Source organism: Eulemur rufifrons, chromosome 19 (genome assembly GCF_041146395.1).
Source record: "Eulemur rufifrons isolate Redbay chromosome 19, OSU_ERuf_1, whole genome shotgun sequence".
In the NCBI taxonomy this organism is placed as follows: domain Eukaryota; kingdom Metazoa; phylum Chordata; class Mammalia; order Primates; family Lemuridae; genus Eulemur; species Eulemur rufifrons.
In genome coordinates, this window is record NC_091001.1 from 82,152,001 (window position 1) to 82,171,864 (window position 19,864).

General features: G+C 35.0%; 1 protein-coding gene across 1 annotated transcript in view; it reads left to right on the forward strand.

Annotated features, from left to right (window-relative positions):
* LRPPRC (leucine rich pentatricopeptide repeat containing) overlaps nt 1-19,864 on the forward strand; it is a 111,620-nt gene that overhangs the window by 57,140 nt on the left and 34,616 nt on the right. Inside the window, exons 24-27 of the mRNA XM_069495137.1 lie at nt 6,762-6,886; nt 7,343-7,449; nt 18,182-18,250; nt 19,417-19,507. Coding sequence (XP_069351238.1) covers nt 6,762-6,886; nt 7,343-7,449; nt 18,182-18,250; nt 19,417-19,507 — 392 coding nt within the window. The remainder of the gene's footprint in view (nt 1-6,761; nt 6,887-7,342; nt 7,450-18,181; nt 18,251-19,416; nt 19,508-19,864) is intronic.

The window sequence follows — 19,864 nt, forward strand, 5'->3', positions numbered from 1 at the left end:
ACTGTGTTACTGAGTTCTCCTATTCACAGCCAACTTTATATAAAAATCCTATAATTAATATGCTTCCTATTAGAATTTTTTTGAGTGTTTAAAAGACCCATCTCTGCAAATTGCACGTGGAATTCCGCATAGGGATTTGAAGGAAATGGGCCCAGTGCCCAGATGAATTAGGCCCTCCTACACTACTGGGCAAAAATAAAATAATTAACAATGAAAATGAAGCCAGGGTAGAAAAGTATCTTACAAGTAGAAATACTTTGAAGACAGAGGAGACATGTAAGTTTTCCGAAAGAGGTCTGCAGATGGGGCTCATGAACCAAGGAGAGCATACCCAAGGGAAAATGGAAGCAGCGTGGAATTCAGATGCTAACCTGGTGCATCCTCTGTGTTTCTGATTATACGGTGCGAATACCGCGCAGTCAGATAGTTCCATGTCTCAGTCAAATTTGACTGTACCTGTTAATTTGGCTAAAGAGATGTAAATTAGCATCTTTCTCTTTATGGTATCTTATTACGTTCAGATATGTATACCTTCTAGTTTGATTTGTTTGTTTGTTTGTTTTTTACTGCCTTTGACTTTGCAAAGGCAGTATCCATGACAAGGTCTTTCAGTTTTGTCTATCATAATAAAAAAGGTTTTGTTGACTCTTTCAGAGTTATGAGAATAATATACAGGAGATAAAGGAAATTTCATATTTATAAAACTGTAAAAAACAGCAGTAGCATTCACAGCATTCATACCCCAGAATTGCTGGGGTAAAACATTGACTTTGGAACTTTTTTCCAGCAGTGTTTTCTCCAACTGATGGGAGATAGCTAACTAATTCAGAATCATGACAAGTGTTAGGATTAACTTCGCTAGCCTGCTAAAAAGTCCACATGTATTTGATTTGATTAAATGTGTTTAGTCTAAAGTAATATCATGTAATTGACCTCAGCAGGTGTGAGCTCATCTGAGGAGTGAGCCTAATTTATTCAAACTTGCAATAAAATTATAAAAAATATCTGAGAATATCATAAAAAATCTTCGTGCTTTCATTAAAAGAGAGCATCCTTTTGACATGTCACTGCAAAGGACTCTAAAGAGAATATCATTTTCACTTGGTAATCCTGAAACAAATCCATAAGATTGAGTTCCTTGGAAAGATAATCTTTAGGATTGAGTAGATCTTAATTTTGACCTGACTTCTCCATCATTGGATAAAATAGAAAAGAAATTAAATTGTATCAATTTGTGTTACTTGGATAATGTAAAAAAGCTTTGTGGGTATGGAAATAATACATTTTTTGTTTTTTATTCATTTACCAAGGGAAATCCAAAACAATAATAGGTTTAGAAAATTATAAAGAAGTTGATAAACTAACCTGCTTCTATATTATCAAAATGGTAATACTTGCATTGAACAGAAAAAAAAATATGCAGTTGGACAAGATTTTTGTGAGTTTCATTTACATTACATTACAGTCCATAAGCCACATATTTACATACAGTCCAAATATTATTTTAAAACACTTTCTTTTGTAACTATTTTTAAATGTGCTTCTTTTATTGAAATCATGCCTGTTTCGGGGGGATAACATGGATTCTCCATATTGAAAAAGAAAGAAATACTTTAAAATAGGTTAAAAGAGCTTTTGATTAGTCTTCTTGCTGTGGTTTTAATAAATTAATAAAATCTGGGCCATCAGATGTAAGATCATAAAAATTTAGATGATGTAATTTCAGATTCACTTGTTTTATGCCCGATCCATTTTGCTTTCATTGCTTGTGACAAACAACTGAAGCTGTTTAACTGGATTATATTATTGCAAATGATCAAAGCAGCTTTAATTTCTGCTTTCCATTAAGGATTTTTTGTGCTGATTTGTGCTATAATCTGTGTGTGCCCATATGCATTTCATTTAAGTGCATGATGGACTTTGTGTACATAATCCTCCCAGAACTCTTGCTAAATTAATCTTGAGTTCTTCATAAAGGTCAAAATTTCTTTAGGACCATATAGGTTTTGAAACTCACTGTAACACTTTAATATGTTACATAAATGAGAAATATACTTTTTAAATGCTGATTATTCTGGCATACATACTCCTCTTCAATTTTAGCATCTTCATTTGTACTGGATACTTTTATTATTTATGGGAATGCTGGCCTTCTAGAGTAAAACTCTTTATGTGCTGAAAGGAAATTAAGGAGGTTTGGCTCTTTTACTCCATTATTGCAATTAAGAATTTAGCATCATCAGTGCCAAAGGACAAAAAGTGGTTCATTTGCCCTAGGGGGACAGGACAGTGATAAGATGATTTTTCGTCAAGGATCATTGGGTCATAATTAAGTTACATTCATGGCTATTGCTTTTTGAAGGATGATTGGTAAATGACAGGCTTCATATGCTTAGTACGGACAGTGTGCAGTAGGGTTTTTTCTCTCTCTGTCAGAAAATCCTGGTGAGCCTGATAATGTAAATGTGGCATTTTATTCTGAACAAAAGAGCAGGGAAATGAGCTATCTTGTCTAATCATTCAGTTGTTTAACACCGACTTCCAGTTTAGACTCAATTGGCTGGAAAGCACTTGACATGTGAAGTTAGTGCTGTTCCGAACGCATGTTTGAGTAAATTTTAAAGTAAGTGACAGCTAAATTGTACCTAGGGAAATTACAAAGCCTTCAACACAGTTAATTTTTTGGGGAGGATTAGTTGTAATTGCAACACCAGTCTCCTTGAAGATTCCTCATTTATAGATGATGAACAGAAAAAAAAATTTAGCTCTTTCAAGGGCTGGTTCTTTTAACAGAATAATTTTTGTGAAGAAGATGGTTTCTCTTGAATTGATTTCTTCCCATACTGAACATCTCCTTGAGATTTATAGAATAGTTTGTTTTTAGGGAGTTGAGTTTGTTTTTTGGGGGGGGGGGTGTCTTTTTTTTTTTTTTTAACTCCCCCCTTCCCCGCCCCCCGCAACCTCTCTTTTCCCCAGTGATTTAAGATTTGAGAGCTTTTCAATCAGAAAGCCCTTTAGGTAAATTGCCACTTCACTAACGCTTTATGTATAATGTTGAAGCACTTTATTCCAATTAAAAGTCAATATTTGTCATCTTTTTGTTGTTATTGTTTAAGTGTACTCTCTGGATTGGAAAGTTATTTACTATGAGTAAAGAGAATAGATCGTGTCACTGGCTGTTCTTGTTTTAATAATTCAAGATTATGTGAAACACATTGATGACTTTTAGTTATAAGTATTAAAGAATTTATATAAATTAGGAGTACTTTGTTTCCTGGTGCGTTGAAGTAGATATTTTTATGATTAGTAGATAAGATGCCTCATGAATGTATGTCCAGCAAACTTGCATCTTACGTAGTGTTTGTTTTTCTGTCAGTGACATTATAACATATTTCAGTTTCATAATGAGGACTAAAACAAGAGGGAACATCAGATTTGCCATATGAGCTTCAAGCTTGCCTTTTTGGATGTTCCTCCATGTAATGATGAAAATTATAGTTTGTAGTAGTTTGGGCAACAGAGCGAGACTATCTCAAAGAAATATATATCACAATGGATTTTTTGTTTAAAGAGATAATAGGGCCACATATGGTGGCTCATGCCTGTAGTCCTGGCACTTCGCATGAGACCAGAAGTTTGAGACTGGCCTGGGCAACATAGTAAGGCTGTGGCGCACACCTGTAGTCCTAGCTACTCGGGAGGCTGAGGTAGGAGGATCACTTGGGCCCAGGAGTTTGAGGCTGCAGTGAGTGAGCTATATCTTGCCACTGCACTCCAGCTTGGGTGACAGAGCGAGACCCCGTCTCTTAAAAAACAACAACAACAACAACAAAAACTGTGTTATAGAGTTGATTTTCTTTAGGTGTTATTTGAGGTTTGTGAAAGCAGCAACTAAACTTTTATTAGGTATGAACTTTTAAAAATTTGCACATAAAGCTTTAGGATTATGCCTATATATTGAAATAAGCATGGCTCAAAATTTGAATGCAGAATTAATGTATCAACATTAATTTCTTCAAAGCATTCCATCAAAGGATTATTGTTATTTTTGAGTAGGGTTTTAAGTCATTTCTAATTTACAAAGGAGATCACAGATCACTTTAGGTCACAGAAGCTGAAAGTATACCAGTTGATAATGTGATGTCCCACATTTTGGCTGTAACGCAGTTTGCATCTTTCTCTTTTTGGTATTGTACTGCTCTTACTGATTTCATCCTGCCTATTAAAAGTGGTATTTTTATGTGATGATTTTGTCTGCTGGCATGAGACATGTGAGTACATGAACCTAATAAGCACATATTCATAGAACCTCACAGTATTAGAACTGGGAAGGAACCTGAAGGCCCTCGAGTTCAGCCATTGTGATAATCTGCTTTTCGTCTCCACTTCTAGAAACGTATCACATGCTACAGCTGAGCTACATAAGTGTCCTGATTTATCAGTTGGAATTGAAATCCAGAGTCCTTTGAGTATATAGCTGTCTTCGTAGCCATGCAAATCTTAGATGCTTTTTTCATATTTTTCATATCCATCCCCTACGTTTTCAAGCTTTAAAATGAAAGACTATTGATGATATAAATTATGTGAAGAATGTAAATTTTTGTCGTTTTAAAATGACATGGTCCAGCCACAAGTTAGAATGTAGATAGTAGAGACTGAAAAGAACTGACTAGTCATTTAGTTCATTTCTATCTCCAATACACTTTGTATGAAGTGTTTCATTATAAATTTCTATTTCATTTTGTTGGCAACCTAAGAGCAGTAGCATTGGTACTTAAAATTACTAACAAACATATGAATTATTTCCATTTTGCTATTCTTGTCTTTTCTGTTGTTGTTCTGAACATGTATAATCTTCAGAAGCATATATTTGGAGACCAAAGACTATTAACATGTCGCTTTGATTGACAGAACAATTATTCGCTCATTTATTGATAGCTTTGACCTAATGTAGGGGAAATACAATTGAGACAGTAGTATTCTAGTTTGGGAATTGATCTGAAAAAACAAATCTTGCTGCTTAAAAAAAATCATTATGTGTTAGTTTTGCTCTTCAAAATGTTTTAGTAGTTTTTCGTTAAGCAGAATTCTAGAAAGGCAATAACTGAACCTGTGTCTGAAGCAAGGGAAAATACTGATTATATAAAAGCTTTATATCATACGTGGTAGCTGCTGTACCATTTCTCTTGTATGACAGTAATCTAGCCTGCAACATCTACTTGCAGTTTTGAAATTAACCTGTAATTTAGTCTTCACCCCAAATGACAAAAATTCAAATGACTCTGTGGGGTGCCAGAAGATGCACTGTAAACAGGGCCTAGTAAGGGGATAAGGTAGAGTTGCATCAGGATAGGCTCGCTTTCACCGTGTCAGTATTCTTGCAATAAAATTAACGCTTTTTCATTGTATTTAACTTTTTTGGTACAGCTTAAAATCTTAATCTAGATAAAATAGTAATTCACTCAATTCACTCTAGGGCAACATAACATTTGTATAATGGACAAAAATGTTAAGGCTTTAACAGAAAATGTAAAAAGACTTTCTTTTGAAAATGGTTGTGTATGTGAGAGAAATTTGTATTTTCTGCAAAGATTGTCACTAATTGTACTTGGGTTCATGTCTTTAATCATGCCTCTTTTGAAATACATTTCATATTCTTTTTCCAAAAATCTTTAATTTCTTATTCCAAATTGTACCACTTTATTAGGTTGTTCACACAGCAGTGCTTTTACTAAAGAATGTGTGTACTTAGATGTACCGAACTGATCGGGAAGTCCAGGGACCTGCTTGCCAGTGCCTTCTTCTGTGCACCTGGTAACCTTAGGCAAATCAGTCAATTTCCAGATGCTTCCATTTCCTCCTCTTTAAAAATAAAAGGGGATGGCAAGTAGAATTGGGTCATATAATCTCTATAACTCTCCCAAGTTCTTACATATTTCTCATACTGTCATTTTCCTTTTAAAGGATCAAAAGTACTTTTTGAGAACTCACAGGAATGTATTTCCACACCGTTGTTGAAGACACTCTGATTTGATGACGATATCTTTATAATTTCTCACCACATAAAAGAAGCCTTGACTTTCTAATTAGAAATAATTTGTGAAAACTTAACCGCTAATGAAAAAATGTTTAGAGTTCTCCTAGAATTCACTGACCCACGGAATATCCTAGTTTTAACAATAGTAAATTCTATTGTATATATGAAACCTGAGATTATTTCCTATTTAGCTAGTGAGGTGGCAGTATGAAAAATACTATGATAAAGATGGAAAGTGCTTGAAAATTCTTTGATAGGCGTTTGATGGACATTTAATAAAGTTTCCCAAATCTGAAATGATTGAGGGTCATAAAGGCACATTAAGTAGGTGGAAAAGACCATAGTCCTTGCTTTTAGAGACAATACATTCTCATGGCAACTTACTACATAAAGTCAGATTTTATTCATTATAAAGTCAGAGAATGTCTTCATCTATTTGGACTTTTTTAAAAAAGTACCATTTAGCAAGCAAAATAATAAAAGATGGAGCAGGGTGGATAAATAGTGGACTGCTAATGATGTGTGTATTCTGAACATGTATTTTTATGTGTAAGGATTATTTCTCTCTTTTTTTCTTCCATTTGGCTTGGTGGTTTTCTATCTTAAGTTAAGCTCAGTAGTTTACATTTTGATTGATCATTATACATCTCTCTAAAATTGTTACTAAAAGACTAAACTGAATTAGATACATTGTATTCATTGTGAATTTTTTAATGTTTCCAAGGGATGATTTACCTGGTGCTCTTGACGCCGCCATTGACTGCTATGAAAAGTTTAAAATATTACCAAGGATTCATGATGTCTTATGTAAACTGGTAGAGAAAGGCGAGACTGATCTAATTCAGAAAGGTTGGTACCTTCTAATATCTTAATGTAGTTGGATTTTGTTCCTTCTTACTTATTTAATTTTAATGTATTGTTGTGAAGAGAAACTTCAACAGGAGACAAGTGCATCCAGAGAGACTTTGTTACACTTGTGAATAGAAAAGAAAAATAGATTTTTTATATTATAAATGTCCTTGATTTTAATAACTGTTCATCTTTAAAAATTGCCCCTCTATGATCTTTTTGAAGATTTTTTATGCTTATCCTCATTAGTTCTCTTCAATGCTATTCTTAGATATTTAATGTCATACGTGTACACTATTAGCTAAGGAATATAACAGAAAATTAGTATAGCTCTAATCTTTAAGTTATTTTTAATATTTGTTTTTAAGATAAAGTTTTCTTGGTTTTTCTAGAACTTTATATGATATTGCATTTCTCCTTTTTTTCCCTTCTAATATATCTTCTTCTTTCCTGTAGCAATGGACTTTGTGAGCCACAAACAAGGTGAAATGATGATGCTCTATGATCTCTTCTTTGCCTTCCTGCAAACAGGAAATTACAAAGAGGCCAAGAAGATCATTGAGGTGTGGTTTTTAACTACAGTATTCTAATTGTACAGCTATTTAGACTCTTAATTAGAATACATTTAAAAATTTTAACCTTTAATTACAGTTGTTCTGATTCATGTTAATAGAATTCAGTCCCAATAATGTGGAGGGAGGGGGGAACTCGGCCAGCTTCTTTATTGTATATAATTACAGTTCAGAAAAGGCAGTCTGGTTGTATATTGAATTTGTTTCCTCACTTTGTTAAATTCACTATTATATATCAAAATGATATTTGCATATTAAATCTTGGATTGTGGAACAATTAAATTAAACTGGCATTCCTGGGTGTAAAGTTGCTAATCCTCTTTGCCGAAGAATTCTTTGTTCTTAAAAGCAGTGGAATTTAATTTGCTGCAGACCATGCTCAGATTTATTTGTAATGCTTGTCTACAAGTTAATCAGCCAAACAAGTGCTGTCTGCAACTGTTTGGCATTTAATTTAAATTTTCCTCCTCTTTTTTTTTTTTTTTTTTTGTACTATGGTAAGCAGCTTATGGGAAATGGTAGGTGACAAACTTGGCCTATTTAGGATTAGTATATTTTTTTTTAGGCTTTACTGAATTTTCCTTACTGGAATTGATAAGTCAAAGGCCAACTATAAAGTCTGTCCAAATTTGATTTCACTATTAAATAATTCTGTGTCCCCTAAGAAAATAAAACATTCCACAGAAGATGGATCCATTGCCTTAAGAAAAGTTGTTTCATGTGATTAAAACTGTTAACTTATATCAGTAATCATGTTTCTCTAAGATCCATATTTTGCTTTTATTCCGTGTCTTTTTCCAAAAATATCTGCAGTGGGCAGGATGCAAAGGTGATGTTTGGCCTTATTTGTATATTAATGACTGCTTATCATGAAATTGAAAGTATGGGCACACAACCCAGAAAAATTATTATTGTTTCTCTTGATGTTTTTGAAGGAAAAGTCTAGTATAAGAAAGGAGGACTGTAAAATTAATTTAGAACTTTATTCTTTCTGTCTTATGACTCAATCTACTTACCTGTCAGAAGACAGTGGCACGTGCTATCTTGGGCAGATGCTTCTGTCGTTCAAGTAGTTCATTTGTATTTTCTAGAAAATGATGTAAGTTTTTCCATTGAAAGTGCACAGTGACTCTGAAAATGAGAGGCCCTGTCTGCCGATTGAGTTCTGCTGCTCTGTATGCACAGTATCAGTATTACCAGGTCACTGATCAGAGGAGAAATGAAGCTCAGGTTTTCCGATAACAGCAATGAGTGGCTCTACAGGAGGAAAGCATGTGCCTCTCTTTATGTAGTAAGAAAGATATAATAGAAAGAGCCAAAGGCATAAAGGTGAATTCTCGTTTTGTCATTTTCTTGCTTGTGTCGTAATGGGCAAGGCACTAAACCTTTCTAAACTTCCTCCTCTAAAAGGGAATGTAATATCTGTCTTTAAGATTCAATCACATAATGTATGTAAAGCATTTTGCATGCTTCCTAGATTATAGTAAATGATTAATAATATTAATTCTCTTTGTCCCTTAAAGGTAGGGATTGTGTTGTCTTTTTTACCTCACATAATTCACAACGTGATGCTTAGCATCAGGTACATGCATGTCACGAGAATAGGCAAGAGAAGACTGCCTCTTAATTACTTTAGAGCTTTGCCGGTATACAAAATCGTTTAGGAATGGCTGTCTGTTGATGACAGAATTTTCATAGGAGATGTGTACAAATTTTTAAAGGGTAAAGAATAACCTTACAGAACCACTGCAGGTACTGAGTAGGACAACAAGGTGTGTAATATGCGAGACTATACTGAAGTACATTTTTAGGTGTTTGGGGTTTTTTTTTTTTATGGTTAATTGGGGAATGGGAACCTGCTTTTTTTTGCCATTAAAATTCAAGACCTATAGTTTTTAAGGGTTATTGAAAATATAAAAAGTAATGAAAATTAATAAACCAGGATCATAAGAGCATCTGAAAGTATACCGTAAGTCTTGAACAATATTTTTGTCATTCCCCCAAAACCAATAGTGTTTTATCAATGGGTAGGTTCACCACAGTTGAATTTCCAAAGTTTCCTTGTATTCAAAGTAACAAGATAAACCAGTTATGGCCGGGCGCGGTGGCTCACGCCTGTAATCCTAGCACTCTGGGAGGCCGAGGTGGGCGGATCGTTTGAGCTCAGGAGTTCGAGACCAGCCTGAGCAAGAGCGAGACCCCATCTCTACTAAAAAAATAGAAAGAAATTATATGGACAGCTAAAAATATATATAGAAAAAAATTAGCCGGGCATGGTGGCGCATGCCTGTAGTCCCAGCTACTCGGGAGGCTGAGACAGGAGGATTGCTTGAGCTCAGGAGTGTGAGGTTGCTGTGAGCTAGGCTGACGCCACGGCACTCACTCTAGCCTGGGCAACAGAGTGAGACTCTGTCTCAAAAAAAAAAAAAAAAAAAAGATAAACCAGTTATAATGCTCACATAAAAAGAAGAAAGATACAGGCAAGATTCAATGTATAAATATGACCTGTTTTGTTTTAGAAATGAGTTGGTATACATATATATTATACATTTAAATAGTCTTATATTTTATTTCTATACTTGCATTATTGCAGGAGGGTAGAATAATAGGTAGTATTTTTTTTTAAATATTCTTCTGTAGTTTTTGAGTTTTCTATAATGAGCATATATATTTTTATACTTAGAAAAAGTATTTTTGTACTCTGAAAGAGAACAAAGTGAATCAGACTAAGATCAGCTCTCAAGGAGCTAATATGAAGCCCTTTGAAAATGAAATTAATATATGAAGATACATAAACCCCACTATGAGAAAGATATAAGTAGTTTGGAGAGTTCAAGAGTTGAACTTATTCCCAGTGTAGGAAATTAGGAAAGACTTCCTGGAGGAAATAGGATATGGCTGTGGTAGCACTTTAGCATTTGGGAGGTTGATGGGGTTGGAAAGTGTATTAGAGGTAGAGCAAAGAAGCAGAAAAGGGAAATCTCTACATAGTTCATGCATCCTGAGGTATAAGATTTGTGAGAAATATTTTAAAGGGGTAGATTGTTTCCAGAATTTAGAGACCCTCAGTATCAGAATAAGGAAATTGGAGTTAATTCAGAAGATAATGAACTGTAAACAGGGTTAAAAAGAAATTTATACTAGCAGAAGGTTGCAGAATAGATTAAAGAGGGTTTGAGGCAGTAAGATTAATAAAGATCTGTCTCAGGACGTTGGTTGTGGGGATTTTTAAGACACTTTACTCAGTCACCTCAAATGATACATAGTTGAAACTTACAGACCTTAGTTAACAGAAGGTAGGATCAATTAACAGAGGCATGAGAGTTAGATCTGATATAGCATCTCCTATCCTGAACTCTTAAGGGTTGTCACTGGCAGATTCTTCATCTGAAACTTCTAGAATGAAGTTTTTAAAGCTAAGGTTGTTAATAGCATTTGTGTGACTTTCCACTGTGACCAATTTCCCCTCCTTCCTTCCTTCCCTCTGTCCCTTTCTTTCTTCCTTCCTCCCTCATCTCTCTCTCCCCTCCTTCCTTTAGCAAACAATTGTCTATCACATCTTAGAGTCTAGTTGATGAGATAGACCTTTAAAAAAAAAAAACCTGTAAAATGCAGTAATTTCTGTAAGACAAAACATTGTACACAGGACCTATTTCAGACTAGGTCTTTCTGAGGTAGTGATATGTGGGATCAGCACTAAAAGACGAATTGGGAGCCAGCCAGCCCCATAGAGTGGAGACAACATTCCAGGCAGAGGGAACTGCCTGTGCAAAGGCCCTGAGGCAAGGAGGTGCTTCTACCCTTTATCCTTGTTCTGCTTCTTAGGACTCTTGTTAGATAACACTAGTAAGATGATATCTAGAGTGTCTGGTACATTATTAAACACTTAAGAAATATTAGTCTGATTCCCCTCCTTCTATGTGACATTCTTCCCTGTGTTGAAGTCAACCCTTTTGTCTCTCCTGCAGACATATCCTCTGTAGGCTAACTATCTCCAGTTTCTTCTTCTGTTCTTATGGCATGTTCTGGAATGAAACATGTCATTGAGGAAATGTTCACAAATTAGTTTTATAAACTTACATGATTATATCAGGTAAATACAGTGTGTGAAATATATTCTGTGTTTTGCCAGTAAAGATGATCTATCTGATTTTTTTCCCCTGTGTATAGACTCTACTAAAACTTAACACATTTTCTCACTTAAAATATGCAGAGTATAAAGACTCACTATTCTTCATGGTTTTTCTGACATTTTATTCAATGTATATTTCTTTTGCATATAATTGCAATGAATTGAATCGTCTAACTTATTTAGTACTTTCTTCACCGCCTCTTCATTTCCTTGCATATAATTAAGAACGCTTCTAAGCATTATTTTTAATGGCCATATAATTCCATTTTACAAATGAACCAAAGTTTATTTGTCCCTTTCTCCTTTGAGAAAAATTTTCACTATTATAAGAAGTAAGAATAATAATAATAATTCACATCTTTACTCACAGGCATATCTGGTTTTCAGATTATTCACTTAGGATCATTTCTTAGAAATGGGGCAAATGCCATTACCATTTTTTTTTTTAAGAGAAAGTTTTGCTCTGTCACCCAGGCTGGGGTGCAGTGGCAGTTACACCTCACTATAACCTCGAACTCCTGAGCTCAAGCAATCCTGCCTCAGCCTCCTGAGTAGCTAGGATTACAGGAATGCACCACCATGCCTAGCTAATTTTTTAAAACTATTTTTTAGAGACAGAGTCTTGCAATGTTGCCCAGGCTGATCTTGAACTCCTGGCCTCAAGAGACCCTCCTACTTTGGCCTCCCAAAGTGCTGTGATTATAGGTGTGAGCTACTGCTCTCAGCCTCATTACCATTTTTAAGTCCCCTGATACATAAAGACAGTAATGTTGTTATGTCTTTATGGATGAGACCTCTAACTTTATGGTTCATAGTAGCAGAGACTGAACTTAAACCTGACCTCCTGAGTTCTATTCCAACACTTCTAAAGCTAGGTATGATGGTAAAATAAGATGATATTTCTTTGTAAACAAACAAACAATAAATGACTTATTTCTTCTAGTGTATTATCTTTTAACATAGTTCAGTTATCTCCCAAGAAGAGAGTGTTGCCAAACCATTTAAATAAAGTAAAACTTTGTGCATTACTCATTCTGTGTTTCAAGACCAGATATTAAATCCAGGGAGAGACTCATACACAAATATAAAAAGTTAAATAATGGTATGAAATGTTAAATAACCATATTAAAAGTTTCTATAAGGAGATATTTAATTTTATCCTTAACTCTTTGAGCAGTTTAGGAGTCACTTTCTGAATGCCTGCCATGTCTCAGCCACTGCCCGGTTGTCCATGCAAACACAAAGATAAGTAAGATTCTGCTTTAAACTTAGCATATCTTATTCCAGCCTCTTCCCCTGGGGTTCAAACCTAGATTACCAGCTAAACAGTATGACTGATAACAGTCATGTACATCTTCATATGAGCCTCACAAAACAACTTAGAGATGTAATTCGGGTAAAGAAACTTAAGTTCAGAGTATGGGATATGAAGCTTGTTTATTAGTTAGTACAGGTTGAGTATTCCTAATCTGAAAATTTGAAATCTGAAATTCTCCAGAATCCAAAACTTTTTGGGTGCCAACATAACACTCAAAGGAAATGCTCATTGGAGCACTTTGGATTTTGGATTTTCAAATTTGGAATGGTCAACTGGTAAATACAATGTAAATATTCCAAAATAAAAAAAAATCTGATATCCAAAACACTTCTGGTCTCAAGTATTTTGGATAAGAGAGACTCAATCTATAATAGCCATGGAATCTGAAATCAGGCGCTGATTTCCAATTTTCTGCTGGTTCCTCTGTACCATCCCAACCTCCACGATCTCCTGACCCCTCGATATCTGAACTATCAAAACAATTTACCCTTTCTCTGAAATTACTCTTTTTTTTTTTTTTTTTTTTTTTTGGGAGATAGAGTCTCACTCTATTGCCCGGGCTAGAGTGAGTGCCATGGCATCAGCCTAGCTCACAGCAACCTCAAACTCCTGGGCTTAAGCGATCCTACTGCCTCAGCCTCCCGAGTAGCTGGGACTACAGGCATGCACCACCATGCCCGGCTAATTTTTTGTATATATATATATATATATTTTAGTTGTCCATATAATTTCTTTCTATTTTTAGTAGAGATGGGGTCTTGCTCTTGCGCAGGCTGGTCTCGAACTCCTGACCTCAAGCGATCCACCCGCCTAGGCCTCCCAGAGTGCTAGGATTACAGGCGTGAGCCACCGCGCCCGGCTGAAATTACTCTTTCTTGACTTTTCCCTCTCTTCTTATCTGCTGTTTTCCCTTCCATCATATTGCAGCCAGAGTAAATTTGATGTCTTCTCAGAGGGAGACAAACTCTCTTGATGGCTTCTGGTTTAAGACCAAAAGTTTAGATTCCAGTGGTCTCCCAATCTTTGTTATTCTTCCTTTTGTTATTTACTAGATCAAATTCAGGGTTTTATTTCAATTTGCATTCCTTAATAAGCCAGGATGGATCCTATATATACAAAATGGATTTTAGAGCTAGATTTTTTTCCCTTGACCTCCACAATTTCAAAATATGTCAGTTCTCATGCTAATTTTTACCCCCCACCTCCCATGAGGTAGTTCATTTAATATCTCCTGTAACACCTGGTCAAATGGATCATGTGTAGTTTATGATAGTTAGATTGTTAATTTGATTTGCCTGGCCTGTTTTCCTCCTTATGAAACATGGTTTTAAGTCTGTCTCTGAAGATTTTAGAGAAAAGGACAAATGCTAAAATGTTTAGTATGTGCCATGATACCCTTTTTCTTCCCTTGCTCTGTCCTAGCCATGCGGATAAACTGAATTGACCCTTGAACAATATAGGTTTGAATTGCGTAGGTCCACTTACACGCAGATTTTTTCCAGGAAATACATTGGAAAAGGTGTTTTGGAGATTTGAAAAAATACACAGATGAACAGTGTAGCCTAGAAATAATGAAAAAATTAAGAAAAAGATATGTCATAAATGGATAAAATGTATGTAGATAGTAGTCTATTTTATCATTTATTACCATAAAATATACACAAATCTATTATAAAAAGTTAAATTTATCAAAACTTATGCACACAGAGACTGTACATGAAAGAAATGTAAAAAAACATAAAGATGCAGTATTATAACTGTATAAAATTCACCATGGTAATACTGTACTACTGTAATAATTTCGTAGCTACCTCTTATTGCTGTTGTGGTAAGTTTAAGTGTTCCCAGTACCTGCTTAAAATACCCCGTGACACTAATCATCTTCCTGTGAGCAGTTCATCTCCCCACTAAACTGCATTTCACAGTAAAAAGTCAACTCTTGCTTATTTTTCATCCATAAACCTTGGATAACACCATGGGACCCATATGCAGTGCCACTAGTGATGCTGGAGGTGTTCCCAAGAAGCAGAGAAAAGTGATGATATTACAAGAGAAACTTGAATTGCTTGTATGTGCTGTAGATTGAGGTCTGCAGCTGCAGTTGCCTACCATTTCAGATAGACAGAAATTCACCTTGTAAACAATGATGTAAACTTAGGGTATCGATAAAAACAGTACTGTAAACGTCTTCTCTCTTATGATATTAGTATTTTCTTTTCTCTAACTTACTTTATTGTAAGAATACTGTATATAATACCTAAAATATACATGTGTTAATTGACTGTGTATGTTATCTTTAAGGCTTCTATTCAACAGTGGGCTATTAGTAGTTAAGTCTTTAGGAAGTCAAAAGTTATGCACGACGGGTTTTCAACTGCAGGGGCAAGGGGCAGTGCCCCTAACCTCTGTGTTGTTTGAGGGTCAGCTGTACTTGGGTTGGGGTTTTGTTTTTGTTTTTGTTTTGTTTTGTTTTTTTAAGAGACAGGGTCTCACTCTTGTTGCCTAGGCTTTAGAGGCCATTGGCCACTCACAGGTGCAATCATAGTACACCACAGCCTCGAACTCATGGCCTTAAGTTAGGGATCCTCCTGCCTCAGCTTCTCGAGTAGCTGGGACTACGGTGTGCACCACTGTGCCAGCAGGTTTCTGGTTTTGTTTGTCCCCTCTTTGAAGCCCTTGTGCACGTGACTTTTCCTTCTACTATTCTAACTACATGCCATGAGGCTAGGGTGGGGTTTTGTTGTTTTCTCCATTTTACATTTTGAGCAATAGTGGTAAGAAAAAACAGATGAAATTTTCTGTTTGAGTCAATTTTTTTTAGATTAAAATAAACTATACAAAATTTATTTTCTTCACCAAAAATAACAGCAATATTTTCCATATTATTTTTAGGTAAACCACAAAACACTTATTTTTGTAGCTTTTCCGGGTTTTGCTTATAAATCAAGATGAGGCAGTAGATAAAGTCATGGAAAAAGACAGAAGAAAAAGACAAGTCAGTTGTCAGTATCCATGGCCTGATTTTGTGTTTGCGTCAAATTTAAGATAATCTTCCTTGAGATAGAGTTTGAAATACAGTAGAAAATAGTTTATTTCTTTTCACATGAAAGGTGATAATTATTTTATATTCTATTTTTACTAGTATACATAGAAGCTTATTATGATACTAGCAGATTTACATCCGAGTAATGTAGTAAAATTAGAGTAATGACAATTATTTTTGATTTGGGATCACTTTTTCCCCCCTGTACAAGTGAACCTAGTCCTGAATTGTAACTGCAGAAAGTTGTGGTTTTTGAAGCATAGTAACCCAGGTGGAAACAAACATGCCAGTTTTTCTACTAAAATAATTATTTTATCCTCACTATCCATTAAATAGATATTGTATGTAGCAAAAACAGAAAGAATTGGAGGTAAGTCATTGTTTTAATTAACATTAACTGGTTTTTGATGTTATACTTAACATCCTAATTAGAATTCTGTTCTTCTTCGTATTTTTATTACATTTTCTATTTCTGCTTTCAACTTGTAGTGTTTAAAATTCAATAAGATGTTAAGAGATAAGCCAGAAATGTTGACTATTACAGCAGCCTAGGAGATTTAGTTAATCTGACCTAGATGTTCTTTTGATGATTGAGATTTATATGTGAAAACAGCTCTCAATTTCAAAATGAAACATAGGAAGATCTGCAGTATAAATAAGCTGTCCTGCCAGTGACAGGCAGATTAATCAGTCACAAACAGAAAGAGTTTGCTGTAAAAGTTGTGCTGTTTAGATCGTTGACATTTGGATCAACAGTAATATTAAAAGTTGTAAGTGAATGTAGCCCTTGTATTTCGCCATGTTCTAAAGAGGATTATTTGCTAGTTTTCCAAGGGCTTTTTACATTGATGTTGGTTTCATTTGCCATGTAATGCATGTGAAACAAAACAAATGACGCAAGAAAATTCTTGAGTAGAAATTATGTCTAAATGAAGATATTAATGGTATTTGAGAATATATTTTCAATAATCTATTCATTTATTTCTTATATCCCAAAATGTGGATACTTGTATCGTTAGAATAAGAGTACTTGTCCAACTTCTATTATACCATTTTTTCTGTCATTCCACCAAACCTGCAAGATGTTAGTTTTGGCCTCAGTTCTTAATTTAACATTGTACAGTGTTATTTTTTAAAATTAAAAATAATGAGGACTTATAAATAAGAGATTAGATTCAAGGGATACCTGGTTTCATCAACAGAGCTGAGTGGAGAAAGCAGTAAAGGTACCTCCTCTAGAGTGGAGCAGCCAAGGCTAATGAGTGTGTAGTTTTCTTATCATAATGCTATGATTGAAATGTAGTATTTAATGGTGAAGCCCCCTTACAGATGATGAAAATACTATAGTTAGAGTGACAAATCCTTGGAATTATGTTGAAATGGTTTGTCTGTTATTCCAGTATCCAAACTTGTAAAATAAGTGCTTTGAAGCTAGACTTAATGACTACACCATAGTAATTTCTAACTGAAGATATGTCTCAATTGTTGAAATAAATGAAGACTATGAACAAATTTTAAGTACTTAGCTAGTTTTACTCTTTTAAGTATTTAATTTTAGATGCTGGACAAACATTTGTAGTGGTCTTTAGAATACCTTTATCACTGTAAATTTTGCAAAGCATGTTTCTTTTAAAAGTAAAGCCATTGGTTTTTTATTATGACAATTGTTAATAATTCTGTGTAGCATATTAGTAGTTTTTGTCTCCTGAATCTATTGGGATATCTGAAGTGATTTTTGTGTTTGTGTACGAGAGAGTGAGAAAGAGTGTACATGTGAGTGTTCATACCCACATATGTGTTTTATTTGACATATTTTAGAGTTTAGTTTATTTTTTAGACTAAAGAAAGCATAACCATTTTATTAATTAAAGGTTTATGGAATGAACACTGACCTGCAAAGCAGTATTTTGAAATAATCTGCATCTTCTAGATATACGTTAAACAAAGGTTGTGTTTTATGCTGTGTTCTAATCTTACTTGAAGGTGTTTGATAACTGTGGGATTAAGTTACAGTTTATTAGCAGTTATGGTATAAATTTAGTATACATTAATATGTTATATACTACTATATATAGTTTAGTGTATAAGTTTAGTATAGTTGTAATTTAGTATAAGTTTAGCATGTATTTGGCAGCAAATTCATTAGAAGGAAAACCATTTGTCTTTAAGGAAAAATTAGTATTTAGCTAATGACTTACTTGGGGTACTGTGTGATTATTTTATTTTATAGACTCCAGGCATCAGAGCTCGACCTGCAAGACTTAAGTGGTTTTGTGACAGATGTATTGCAAGCAATCAGGTTTGTGTTTGATATCTGACATCTCAATCACCTAACACTGTGAGTAGAAGGCTAGTGTCCTTCATATCATAGGAACATTTGGGGATTTCAAGAGAGAGCATTGTGGAAGCAGCGATTGCTTTTCAAATAAGCAAGAGCTTATTTCGTGTTTCTGAGGTACGATAGAAACCCTAAAAAAACCTGGGCCTTGAAGATTTTGGCTTGGTTTATTCCAGTTGTTGGTTGTAGCAGGCTGACCTTGTGTCCTTGGCAACTTAAGCCTGCATCAGTCCTCAGTGGCTGGAGGACTTGCTTGGTGGAGCCCAGTGGAATTTCTGCTTTCCCTCCTCCAGGGCAGGGATCTGTTCACATCATGCCAAGTAAAAGCCACGGGGCAGGGAAAGTATAACTTTTAGGTGGGAGAGTATTTTTATTAATGTAAGATACACTCATTGAGTTCTCCCCACCTGGTTCTCTGCTCCACATATCTTTTTTTTTTTTTTTTTTTTTGAGACAGAGTCTCTCTCTATTGCCCAGGCTAGAGTGAGTGCCGTGGCGTCAGCCTAGCTCACAGCAACCTCAAACTCCTGAGCTCAAGGGATCCTCCTGTCTCAGCCTCCCGAGTAGCTAGGACTACAGGCATGCACCACCATGCCCGGCTAATTTTTTTCTATATATATTTTTAGCTGTCCATATATAATTTCTTTCTATTTTTAGTAGAGATGGGGTCTCGCTCTTGCTCAGGCTGGTCTCGAACTCCTGAGCTCAAACGATCCGCCCACCTCGGCCTCCCAGAGTGGTAGGATTACAGGCGTGAGCCACCGCGCCCGGCCCACATATCTTTGAATTCTCCAAAATGCGTATTTGTGGAGGTGGCCTCAACCAGATATTCATGTTGTGTTCTTGACTCCAAAAGGTCCTTCCGCCTTTTAACGTTTAAAAAAAATTTTTTAATTATGGTAAAATATACATAACATAAAATTTATCATTTTAGCCATTTTTAAATGTACAGTTCAGTGACATAAAGTACATTCATATTGTGCTCAGTCCTTTAACTTTTGAAGTAAAGATAATTTGCCCTTTGGATAAAGCAAATTTAGAGGATTATTCATCTGCTATTTGTCAGCAATAAAATATTAATACGTCCTTCATACAGTGTAGATTCATCTGTTAATCTTATTTTTAAGGTCGAAACTCTGGAAAAATTAGTGGAGCTGACACAGAAGCTATTTGAATGTGATAGAGACGAGATGTACTACAATCTGCTAAAACTATATAGTAAGTGATTTAACTGTTCCTCACGTTTTCATTTATTTAGTCTGTCAAAGGCAGTGACAGGAAAAGAGTATTAAGCTTTGAAAGAATGTCAAATGCAGAATCTTCAACAGAGACTAAGGTAGAGAATAGATTGAACTTGATCACACAATGTTACATTTGATCGCTAGACACTGTACAATCTTCATAATTTCTGACATTCTTACTGCAATAATGAGAAGGTAAGAAAACTTCAGAACCACAGAATTTACTAGGACTTTTGGGGAAAGACTGTTCTTTTTCTTCTTTTTGTTTAAATTCTCAAGTAAATTTATCAGTCACTTTTAGAAATAAGTAACCATCAACACATTCATGTGTGTA